Below are 12,935 nucleotides of genomic sequence, written 5' to 3' on the forward strand. Positions count from 1 at the left end.
CTATATGTACTTGTCTTATATTGTGCCCCCATACATATATACAAATATACATATATTTTATATATTTTTTGTTTTTAAATCAATACATTTCCCCCTGAATCCTTTTCACTCTCTTCCTCCTTATTAAACTCCATTCTTTACGATTTATAATTTAAAAGAAGAAAGAAGAGTAGAAATATTCAGCAAAAGCAAACATATACACACATACACATACATGCAAAAAAGGGCATGTGCTCTTCTCATTCTATCCACTTTCTTTAATCAGTTCTAAAATGGAACTTGATGCTAGAGTGGCCCAGCTCTGGTTAGGGGAAGAAAAAGGAGAAAGGAGTAAGAGTGCTCTGGGATAGCCTGTGAGAGAAATCAACACTCAAAAGGAGATATGGATACAGTGCTGAAGTAAACATTGAGGTTGGAAGAAAAGAAACTGGCCAGATTTGGGAATGAATGAACACTGTGTTACTTACCAGTAATTTTTCCATTAGCTTCTAAGGGAGGCTGCCAGCTCACGATGACAGCTCTAGGCTTCCCTTCCCGAGTAATGACTGTCAGATCCTTAGGTGCAGAAGTTGGAGCTGCAAAAGCAGATGGAAACAAAGCTTTATCACTGAGAATGAAAGAAAACAAATACCTGTGGGATTGTCAAATAATTCTGCTTTGCCAATAGTTGATCAAGTACAGTATTGTTCATTTTGGTACTTCCTTCCTTCTTTTCCCCTCCACTCCTCTCCTACTTTGCCATGTCTGAATTTAAACTAAGTGAGGAGAAATAGTCAGGGTATTCCATGGAAGCAAAAAGTATTCCTTTTATGGAACAGAGCACACAGCAATGAAGTGTTTTTAATTGATTTTTACACTGAAAAATTCAGAGCAATTATAAGTAACTGGCTCCCTACCTCTTTAGCATATAGATTAATTCACTGCCCTATACTTTAAAAAATGGAATCTATTCTAACCCACCACTTAGAATATTATAGATTTTAAAGCTAGAAAAAGACATAGAGGGAACCTGCTCAAATGACAAAACTGAGACTCAAGGTCATAGAAATAGTAAGTGACAGCAATGGAAGTAAAACCCAGGTCTTCTGATTTCATTTCCACTCTCTATTCCTTTTGGAAGTTCATTTATTGGTGCTTTAGGACTTGGTAGTTTTAAACAGAAATAGCACCTAGCTGTCTTGGTTGCAATGTGTTAAATAGAAAGCACTGGTTTGTCCGTCAGGAAACCCAGTTCAAACCCCTGACCTTTGTCAATGCCTGTATGACTTGGGAAATTTATTCAACCTCCAATAAGTTAAGCTTTCTGGGTTTCAGTTTCCTCATAAGTAAAATGAAGATTTGGGCTAGATGTCTCCTGGGGCCCCTTTTAGCTCTAAATCTCTGATCCTAAACTATTCACTAAAATATAAATAAGAAGAAAAGAGTTTAATCAGAGCAGGGCAGATTCAGGATGACAAAGTAGACAAGCTGTCTACTTTGCACGCAATAGCAGCCAAGGAGGTATAGATAAAGGTAGGATTTCTACCTAATCTGTTAATTAACACTTAATCTGTTAATCTATCGTGGTTTAACCATGAAGAAAAATGACAGATATTAAATATCCCTTTTGCTCTTGAAAATTGTTGGTCTCTCAAGTTGGGATCATCAACGCAATATGTTTTATCTTCCCAGGACAATTGTCTTTGACTTGATATTTTACATATATTCTCCTCTTTCTTTTACTAGATCATAGATTTAAAGATAGAAGCAATTTCAGAGACATTCTATTCCAACTCTCTCCTTTTACAAATGAGGAAACTGAATCTCAAGGAGATGAAGCAACTTGACCCAAGATCAATCAATATCACAGAAATAATTTAAAACCAGGTCTTCTGACCAGAGTTGGGCATTCTTAGCTCTATATCATGCTGGGTTTTGTCTCTCCTTCTTCTTCACCTCTCTTCTTTTTTCTTTCCTATTTCCTCCTTTTTTTTCCTCTCCCCTCTCTCTGTCCTTCTCCCTTCCTTCTCTCTCTTGTCTCTTACTCCCAATATTATTAGGTAGAGTAAGGGTGACGAAAAAAGCTGGTTTCTTAATGTTTGTGCTGAAGTATATGACAAAGAGTTTGAGTGATTGTAGTGTAGAGATTTAACATTTGTTTTGAGTGCTTGTGTGGAAAAGGAGACAAAAGATGATTCCACATGAAGGGATGGAAGTAGAGGAAATATGAGTCACTCTGTAATGGCATCTCAGTGAGTGAATCAGCAAGTCAAGATTTATTGATTCCTGGATATTTTGAATGTTAGTTTGGGATCATTGGATGTAGATTTCTAAAAGCTTCGGAATATCCTCTTAGGAACCCTTGCATTTAGAGAGGCTGGAATGATAAAAAGTTAGAGCATACTCCCCTAGTCTGTGTCCAAACAACCAAACTGGGGCATATTTGATCTTTGTGATGAATCTCAGGGTCTGACTCTCATTTGGGGGAAATATGATGAAAAAGACTTGGCAGATATAGATATGTAATTGATACATATCTCTGCTCCTAGTTCATTTTTACATGAAAAAAAAAAAGGCACTTGGGTTAGGGACGGGATATAGTATAGTAGGATATCGGAGTGTGGAAAATGACTGAGTTTGAGATTATATGTGAACAGGTTATTAGTAAGAGAAACAACTTGAAAGGTAAGTAAGGTTTAGTCTGTGGGAAATATTGAACATACAGACTATAAATTTTGGACTTCATTCTCCCTCTTTTTCTCCATAATTTAACATGTTTTTCAATCCATAGTGTAATAAGCCATCCTAACCATCGCAGATTGGAACATAGGCCATTTCTTGACATCCCAAGAATGTATGGCTCTAACAAAGATTGCCCAATTCCCCCCATGTCCTCTAAACCTGTCTGCTTGACTGCTCCCCCACCACATATACGACATTTGACTATTTATGAGCTATACATGGTAGTGAAATCAAATCCTAGACCCAGTTTCACCCAGTGCCCCTTTAAACTAGATCTGCTTTTGACCTACTTGGAAATGTATTACATTTATTATACATGTACATGTTTTTATCCTATTAGAATACAAACTTCCTAAAATAAGGAATTGTTTTATTTCTAGCACTTGGGATAGTGCTTAGCATATTGTAGGCTCTTAAAATATATTTGTTGATTGATCTTTAATTCTGATTTTGAGTCTGACTCTGTATAAAGCTTTGTTTTCAAAGCATATAAGACCTGTCAATCACAGAGTTTTATTTTTTATCCAGAAATTTATTCTTGCCCCCCAATCTAGAGCTTAAATACTTGATTCTCAAAGTCATCTCAGGGCCCAATGCTACCTAAGACTGTTCCTATTCAGTCACATCCATTTGAGTTATGTAATGTGACCTCCTGAGATATAAGAAATAATAAATTAGGTCAACTCTAGATTACTGAGGAAGGAGGCTAAGAGCTTATATGCATGATAATGAAGACTCCAGACCAGGGAAAGTTACCAATAGGAAAGCAACCCTGTCACCAAAAGATAACATTGAAGACAATGCTCTCTTAAAAGAAGGGATTACCAGAGACAGAAACACAAACAAGTAATTCAAGAAAGTTGCTGGGCTAACCTATGGGAGGATGCAATGTAGCCATGAACTTCCTGGCATTTATCTGCTATTAAAAGTATAACAAAAAATTTTTAGTTCATGTTCGTAATTAGATAAAAGGCTGTGTGAGCCTTTCAAACTAGTCAGGATGCACTATTTTTTTTTCCTTCTTTATATTAAAAACCAAGTTGATGACTGGATAAAAAGAAGCTCCGAGGTGATGAGCCAGCTCATTTTGCTAGATGAAGGCATAAAATAAGATAAAATGATCCTTCAACTTCATCTTTTTTGAGTGTAAAAAATGAATCATCCAATTAAAGAAGTGAGGTATTATAATAAACTTTTATGCATGCTTTTATAAGATGCCAACAAACAAGGCCGATTAAACATTTTTATCTCTTTCTTACTGATCTTATTCTCTTATTCATTTCTTTATTTTTATCTGATGTGATTTCACCAATATAAGATATGGACTAATAATTCTTCTATAATTTTTAGCCTTAGAAAATTTACTTGAGTCACTGAGAGATTGTGACTTATTCATGGTCATATCCCTGACAAATATCAGAGGCAAAACTTAGGTCTTCCTGATTCCAATTCATCTTTACAAAAATCCCCTGCCACCTATCTATCATTCTTGGTTATATATGTATCTATAAATAACAGATAGATAAATTCTATATTGGAGATAGCTAGGTGACTTAGTGGATACAGTGCTGGGTCTGGAGTTGGGAAGACCTGAATTCAAATTTGATCTCATACACTTAGTAGCTGTGTGATCCTGGAAAAAAATCCCTTAATCTCTCTTAATCAATAGGAGAAGGAAATGGCAAACTACTCCAGTATCTTTGCCCCCTCCACCCCACAAAAAAATCTTATATTCATCATTGATGTGCTATGGTCTACCAGGTCATGAAGAGTTGAAAATGAGTGAACAATAGGAAGATTCTATATAATGTTTTTTTGCCAAAGACTGGGCCTGAACTATTTCACTTATTACTAATAAGATTGAAATAACAATTTTGCTACTTTGAATTTCTCTCATGTGTCTATTTCTACGGGATATCCATATGCAACTAAAACAAGATTGTGACTTAAAAAGAAGACAACAAATTGCTCATTTTTTCCTCATCATTGATATTTATATTACTTTATCTTGTGGCATGATATTGAAATGAGAAATGGTAGATTTAAAGAAGTGAGACAAAGAGGTTCACTGAGTTTGACACTAACTACAGAGCAAAGATAAAAATCTAGGTCAACTTTAAGTTCAATGTTTTTTTCCAGTAGACTGTATTGCTACTGTGGACATAATAGAGCTAAAAAATAATTCTAGAATCTGTATAAACTATACATTAATATGAGATACATTTAGGGGATTCAAAGATAATTTAGGCTTAGATCAAAGGTTTCCTCATGCTCGAGTAGAACAGAAAAAAAAAATCTACGGAATCTAAGTACTAGACAGTGCATGTTCAGTCACTTATCAAGGATTTAAATAATAAAGAGTCACAGCAATAGAGAAAAAAAGATAGTTTATTAGGTAAGGAGATTGACTAGGTATTTGATAAGTTGTAGATAGGAAAGACCACAAGGATATACTAAATTCATAAGTAAAGATATAAAAATAAGGAAGGGTAAATATTTTTTTCAGAGACAGCAAGTAAAGAAGTTAGTCATGAGCAGAGTTCATTTAGAGGAATGAAACCTGCATGCTGAAGTGAACAGGCTCCCAAGTTACTCATAGCAATGGATTTCCCATTTTTCTCAAGAATATAAAAGAGGATTAAGATATTCTCCCAATATTATTAGGTAGAGTAGGTGTGGCTAAAACAGCTGGTTTCTGAATGTTTGTGATGAAGTATATGGTAAAAATTTTGGGTGAATTTAGGATTGAAAATTAATATTTGTTTTGAATGCCCATGTGGAAGAGGGACAAATCATGATTTCCATGAATGGATGGAAGCAGAGGGAATATCAGTCACTATGTGATGGGGCCTCAGTGAGTGTCAGCAAGTGGAGACACATTGATTCTTAGATAATTTGAACATTAGTTTGGGATCATTGGATGTAGATTTCTAAAAGCTTCAGAGTATCCTCTTAGGAACCCTTGCATTTAGAGAGGCTGGAATGATAAAAAGGTAGAGCATGCTCACCTAGTCTGTGTCCAAACAACCAAACTGGGGCACATTGATCTTTGTGATGAATTTCAGGGACTAATTCTAGCTTTGGGGGAATATGATAAAAAAGCCTTAGCAGATATAGAAATATGATGGATACATATCTCTACTCCTAGTTTATTTTTACATAAAAAAAGCACTTGGCTTAGGAATGCAGATCTGTTTAGTAGGACACCAGAACATGGAAAATTTCTCAGTTTGAGATCATATGTGAACAGGTTATTATTAAGAGAACCTGAAAGTAAGTAAGGTCTGGTCTGTGGGAAATATTGAACATACAGACTATACACTTTGGACTTAATTCAGTAAGGAACAGGAAGTTATAAAAGGTTTGTGAATAGGAAAATTAAATGACAAAAATTATTTTAGAAAACTTGATATGACAGCATTGCTTACAATAGATTGAAATGGGGAGAGACTAGAAACAGGTTGTTCCACTTGGATTTCCCCAGGTACAAGTCTGTACATTATTATCTAAAATTGATGAGTTGATTAATTTCTCTATTGCGTATAGATTATGAATTATTAACTATTTCAAAGTTCAGTAGCTCAGTCGGTTTTCCACTTATACATTTCTTCCTTTCATTTATATCTCTAGATACTTATGGATTATTTCTTAATCATGATCAAAAACTTGGTATCTCATACATATGCTTAATACTGATCTTTGTAGACCACTGTTTCATTTTTTTGTTCTAATAATAAATAACAGAACCATGATTAGAAAATCACAGTTGACCATTCATAGCTTTTAAAATTCATCTTATATCAGAGAAAGTAATTTTATTTTAAAAAAAACACACAATTAGTAAATATCATAGTTTCATTCCCCACAAATGATATACAGCTGCAAACCCAATAATAAAGTACTTTAATACCTGTCTTCTTTGGAGGCCAACTTTCCATGAACTATAAATGCCAACTACTTCACATCACTATTGAGTTAAGGTTATGAATTTTATATTTATGACCATAGTAAATATAACTGGTAAAATTTCAGTGAGTTTCATTAACCTGAATTTAAAATATTTGAGTTGAATGAGGCTTTCAAGTGTCATCCTGTTGCCACTGAGAGGAGGTGAAAACATGATCTCTAGTTTATATCCCCAGTTGGAGTAATTTTGGGTAAGTTTCACTTAGGCTGTAAAAGTGGCAGTAGTAGGTAGTTAACTTTTTATTTATTTATTTTTTAGGAATAACTACCACAGTAATTGCTCTCATCCTAAGACATGCTTATTTCAGGTACATTCTTACAAGGTTACTTTTGGTTTTTAGTTAATCTGCCCCTAATTACTCTGACTTCTTGGGCTCACCTAGGAGTTCGAGGTCTCTAAGAATTAGGAATGAGCAGTTATCTTGGTAATAGGTCAACATGAACCTTTTCTAACAGCCTGGGAGGTTCATAAACAATATCCCTTCTTTATGTATTGGTTGCCTGCTTCCTGGAGGTAGAGGTAACAACAATAGCCATATTGAGTCAAGGAAAAATCACAAGCTTCCATCTGTCAATCTAGTTATTTTCCTCTATGTTCCATCTTCCATCACATCAGTCATCAGATCTCACTTCCTTGAGGAAATGTTCCCTCAACTAATTCAGTCCTCCAATTGCTTCTTTATTCCAACTTCCTTTAGTGCTTACATATTTAATCAAGAGCAGTGATTCCCAAAGTGGGCGCCATCACTCCCTGGTGGGTGCTGCAGTGATCCAGGGAGGCAGTGATGGCAACAGGTGCATTTGGGGGTGGTGAATAACTGTAAGGGGGTGGTTATAGTATGTGACAGGGGGCGCTAAGTAATATTCTTTCTGGAAAGGGGGCAGTAGACCAAAAAAGTTTGGGAACACTGATTTGCAGAGATGTGTAGGGATTAACCAGCCCACAGTGACAGGAAGTAGAAACCATAGAGACAGAAAGGAGGAACCATAGATACAAGAAGTGAGATAGAAAAGGGGCTGCCAGCATCAGTTAGTCAGTCTGTTGGTTGCTGACAATTAGGGCTGGCAGTTGCGGGGAAGTTGGCTGCTGGGCTTGAGTTGGTCATTGTGGGGTTGGTTGCTGGTGGTTTGGGTTGGTGATTAGTTGGTGGTTGGGAAATATATATATTGATTCTTCCTGGTGAGCTAAGCTGAAGGATGATCAGCTGGACTTTCTTTAATGGCAATTAGTGATAGTTATAGGCAGTTATAGGTAGATATAAGCAGTTTAGGTAGTAATTATAGGTAGTTATACATAGTTATAGGATAACTAGTATAGACATTAGGAAATTTTTTTTCTCTATCTCTTTCCTATATTTCTCTCCTTTACTGTAGTCACTTTATTATATTCTTTTACTATACCTATTTTAATTAAACTAAATTGTTAATTGTTAAAAGCTGCTAGAAGTTTTCTTTTCTCTGGCTTAAAGGGGATAATATTAATTTACTACTCTACTATATTCTTATTAAAACTTGAATTGTTAAAAAGTAGCTCTCCTGTTTTGTCAAATCTCCTAATTTAACCATTACATTTAATTGGCGAGCCAGGTAGGAGGGATGAACCCTCAATCTTCTGATCAGTTTCTTTACTTTTTACTGAAACTATTCCTAAGTAAAGTTCATAGCAGTTAATTCTGTTCCAGCTATTGATCCTTTATGTTAAATAGCACCATAGACAGAAAGTAGAACTGCAAACAAAATTAATAATTAGATTTACTATGATTCTGATTAGTCTAGTTCAAGTTGTGATGCTGTTTCTTGTATATCTAAAATGGCTTATTATCCAACAGAATATTACACAGTGGCTTTATATAGCACTGTTTTTAGCCATACTTATAGTGATAGGAAACTTGGCATTTTGCCTATTACTCCTCAGGAAGAAACAGAATAATAGTTTTGCTGAACTAAAAACTCACCTTGAAGAAAAAATAGAAAATAACTTGAGTGACCTTGAAAAGAAGCTGGAGGAGAGTCTGGGGGATCTCAAGGAAAATAACTCGAGTGACCTTAAGAAGTTGGAAGACAGTTTGGGGGATCTCAAGGCTTACATTAAAAGCAATGAGAAAAGCTTGAGAAATCCCCAGAGTAAGAAGGCAGATTTCAACACTCCCTCATCATTAGAGCTGACTCAGTCTCTATCCAGCCTTTCTCCATGCAATTCTGCTCATACTAAATCTACGTCAACTCCTCCTCATCCTGTTCTAACTATCCCTAAATCTATCCAAATTCCTCCCACTTGACCTATTTCCCCACCTAGATCCATTACCTATTCTATGGCAACTCAAACAAAAAAACAAGAGGCAGAAACCAAAAATAATTCAGTTACTGGCCTATTACCCTTAAAATAAGTACCCACCTTTAATAAGAGTAGAGATTCAAACAAAATATCCTTCTTTTGAGGATGACCCAATTGTGATTATTAAAAAGCTAGAGAGCCTTTTTGACAGAATGAGAGAAAAATAAAATCATCTCTTTTGTCAATTGGCTCAGGGAAGGAGAGCAGTTCATTAGCCTCTGTAAGACCCAAAATGGAACCTCAACATTGAGGAGGATTACACAAGACTATGCCAGACTTGAGAGGCATTATTAACCACAATGAGAGCTTACTCTGATAGGACTGGTACATGGATGAAATTTGAAAATCTTAAACAAAACCCATATTTTAATCCTTACACATCTCTGACAAAACTGTTAGAATTTAGGGGAATGAATCTTCCCTTTCTCTCTTATTCCTAAGAAACACCTCTGTAAAACTAAACACCTGTTATAAAAAGTAAACCAGAGCTACTAAACATTAGCTAGGCAACTGTGAACAGACCGAAATCTATGTATACAAAGTACAAATGCAAAGAAAGATTCAGGAGATAAGATGAGGATTTTCTGTACCTCCTATAATAAACTTGAGAACTTATCCAAAAATTGAATCTATCTTCTCTCCTTGAAGCAACTATGCAAACTGGGGGTTAGAGTCCTGGACTTGGAGTCAGGAAGACCAAAATCCAAGTTTTGCCTCAGACACTTATTCACTGTGTGACCTTAGGCAAGTCATTTAACTTCTATTTCTGTATGTTTCCTTACCTATAAAACTGGGATAGTAATAACCTTTCCTTTACAAAATTGTCCTGAGGAGTACATGGGATAATATTTATGAATAACTTTATAAACCTTAAAGCACTATATGAATGCTAGTTATCATCATCATCATCATCATTACTCCATTATTATTTTGTTGCTCCAGTTTGGCTTGTGTTCAAGCTTCACCAATTCCATGTCTTCACTAAAGTCTGCTTACAAGGTATCTATGGTGGCTTCATCCTCTGTAGATGTCCATGCTGGCCAATTCTAGAGAACATTATAAATAGCAAATCATTCAAATATTCTCTTTGACAACATACCTGCTTCATATGTGGTGGCATGTGCAGTCATACTCCATGTGCTGGACCTTTGTCCTTTGGTTACCATGACTGAGAATTCATACATGGTGTTGGGTTTAAGGCCTGTTGCTGTGTGACTCAGCGATGTTATATCTGCTGACTATACAAGAGGGGATAAAAAGCAAGTAGAAACACTGTGAAATCCAACAACATGGTAAATCAAGATATATAAAAGAAGACTATCAAATAATACAACAATAAAACACAGATTTCCTGGCAGCAGAATCACTTACTAGAATTACAGAATACTGGCTTTCATTTCTTTTGGGGAAGTACAAAGATACAATATGGGTTTATTCTCTGTTAACGGTAAAATAAAATATGTCAAAGAAAGCAAATTCTCATATTAAAGGGGCAATTTAGCAGTAGTCTTTCCTAATATAGGAATGTTTTTTGGAGAAGTAAACTGAAATGATAGGTCACAGACCATCTTATACTGGGATCTTTTTTGATTTAGGAGAATACTTGCATATGACAGATAACTGGACTGAATTTAATTTAGTTATAATATATTCAAATTATATTCATAAAAGGCTTTTAATATTGGTCATTGAATCTATAGAGTCATTGTTTATTTATGTAAGATTCAGCTTTAAGACTATATTTTGGATTATATCTCCTTGTAGAAATGTAGTATTTCCTTCTAGATGGATTATTAGCTTCATGTGGGGAAGAGGCTAAGTCTTAATTACTCTTTCCATCTCCCTACAGACCTAGCATATTTCTCTGCACAGAGAAGGAACATAAACATTAGTTGAAGGTCAAGCTGGAAATACTATTCCCCCGCACTGTAAAGCTTAAAATATCTTTGCAGTAATTTTCTCAGGTGTTCTAAGCTTGCCAAAGTCAAGTTTGTGCATATGTGTGTATGCATGTATATATAAACATATATGCATATGCATACATATAAATAAAAAACACAATACACACGTATATATGATTCTATCCATAAATCTTATGATTAAAATAATATTTTCCTATTTGATTTGTAGATCAATTACTATAAAATTTCTGCCTTTTAGTTTTCCTGGACTCTTTCGAACTCAGGTCAAATACTATCCTCTGCAGGGGTCATTTCTGGATCATCCTCAGCCACTAGTTTCTTTGCCTCTCTGGTTCTCCTCTATCTTTCTTTTACATATTTGTATGCATATAAGTTGGTTTTTAAGTAACTGGTTATTTGCATGTTGTATCCTTCATTAGAGTGTACACTTATTAAAAATTGGGACTGTTTTTGTTTTTCTTGGTACCTCTAGAAATTAGAACTCTATCTGGTACCTGGTAAGCATTAAATAAATGACTGTTGACTGAAGGACTAAAAATAAACACTTAAATGCAGTCATTTAAACTGAATAAAAAAGGATGAATTAATAACATTCAGGACAAAAGGATTTTATTGCTCTGCTGAATATTGCAACCATTATTTAAATGTGATGAATCCCTTGACATTTCTTGACTTTTGACAATAGATTAAGGAAACGTTAGTGAAGGTTAAATTTGTTTTTGTTGTTTACTGTTTTTGCTGTTTAAAATAAATCACCCTGTCTCCTGGGCTACTATATATATCACTCACAAGAAGAGAAGAATTTGAAGCTCTTTATAAACCTTATAAATATAGATTCATACTTGATATTTAGATCCTTGAACTTCTTATAGGCTTAAATATTTATTTTGTTTTCATATTTGATACACATGTTATTTTCCTGTTTGAGTTGAGATGATCAACAAAGAGACATTCTATTCTTCCTCCAGTTTCTATATAATATCTCCCTACTCACTGATTCTAAATATATGATATTTAGAAAAAAATCCTGTTTTTGTAAATTAGTACATATATCCCTATGAAGGAAATGATGGGGTTATATAGTATAAATAAATGCTACTAATGTGACCATCATCATGGACTGCCCTATATGGTAACTACTTGTGGGCACATAATTTCCTTGACTTGACCATAATCTCTTTTTACAAAGCAATAGTTTTTTACATGTTGCACATCTGAACATAGCATAAAGATTTGACTTTAGTAAGTGTTCCATAAATAATTGTGGGATTAATTAATAATCAATGTGGCTTGCTATTGAACATTTTTGCAGTAATAAATAAAAGACAATTGCTTGGGTTGATCTGGATCTTTAACTCTTAAGCTTTATTGTTTGCATATTTGTTATCACAAGTTGAGTATTCAAAATAGGGATTAAAGTAGGTGCAAGTGAGTACAAATAATATACTACTGAAGTAGGCACTCCACTCACTGTGTAACCATAGACATGTCATTTGACTACTCTGGGACTCTTTTTCCCTACTTACATAATGGTCATAACAAATGCACTATGTAATGTATAGGATTATAGGAAAGATGAAAAGAGGTAATCATTATGAACATGCTTTGAAAATTACGGAAATTGTGTTATTACTGTTCAGTTTTAGAAAGCTTTAAATTAGTTAGACTTTTAAATGGATGAAAGATGCTATAAAATGTGTTTTGTAAACTACCTTCCACCACTCTACTAACTATATCTTTTTCCTATTGTCTCTTTGCTTTTAATTTCCTCTTGGTGAATTAGGGGAGGGTGATGAGCGTGGTTAGGGTTGGTCTTTGGAATAAGCAATGAGAGCATTCTTGTTGCATTTTCTACACTCATGATAGTATCCACAGGAGAAGGGAAAGGGAGAAAAGGCTTCCTCAGGTCCATTAGTAATTTAAATAGCTATAGGAAGGGTTATTCTGGATCCAGTTTGTTCTGACTCACAAGAGACATTTGTTAAATTTGC

At 34.8% G+C, this 12,935-nt stretch overlaps 1 protein-coding gene across 1 annotated transcript in view; it reads right to left on the reverse strand.

Moving 5' to 3' along the window:
* Window positions 1-12,935, reverse strand: part of DCC (DCC netrin 1 receptor) — a 941,371-nt gene that overhangs the window by 155,904 nt on the left and 772,532 nt on the right. The window contains 2 exon segments of the mRNA XM_044681552.1: window positions 468-575; window positions 10,122-10,260. Of these exon segments, the coding sequence (XP_044537487.1) occupies window positions 468-575; window positions 10,122-10,260 (247 nt within the window).

This window comes from Gracilinanus agilis, chromosome 1 (genome assembly GCF_016433145.1).
Source record: "Gracilinanus agilis isolate LMUSP501 chromosome 1, AgileGrace, whole genome shotgun sequence".
Classification (NCBI taxonomy): Eukaryota; Metazoa; Chordata; class Mammalia; order Didelphimorphia; family Didelphidae; genus Gracilinanus; species Gracilinanus agilis.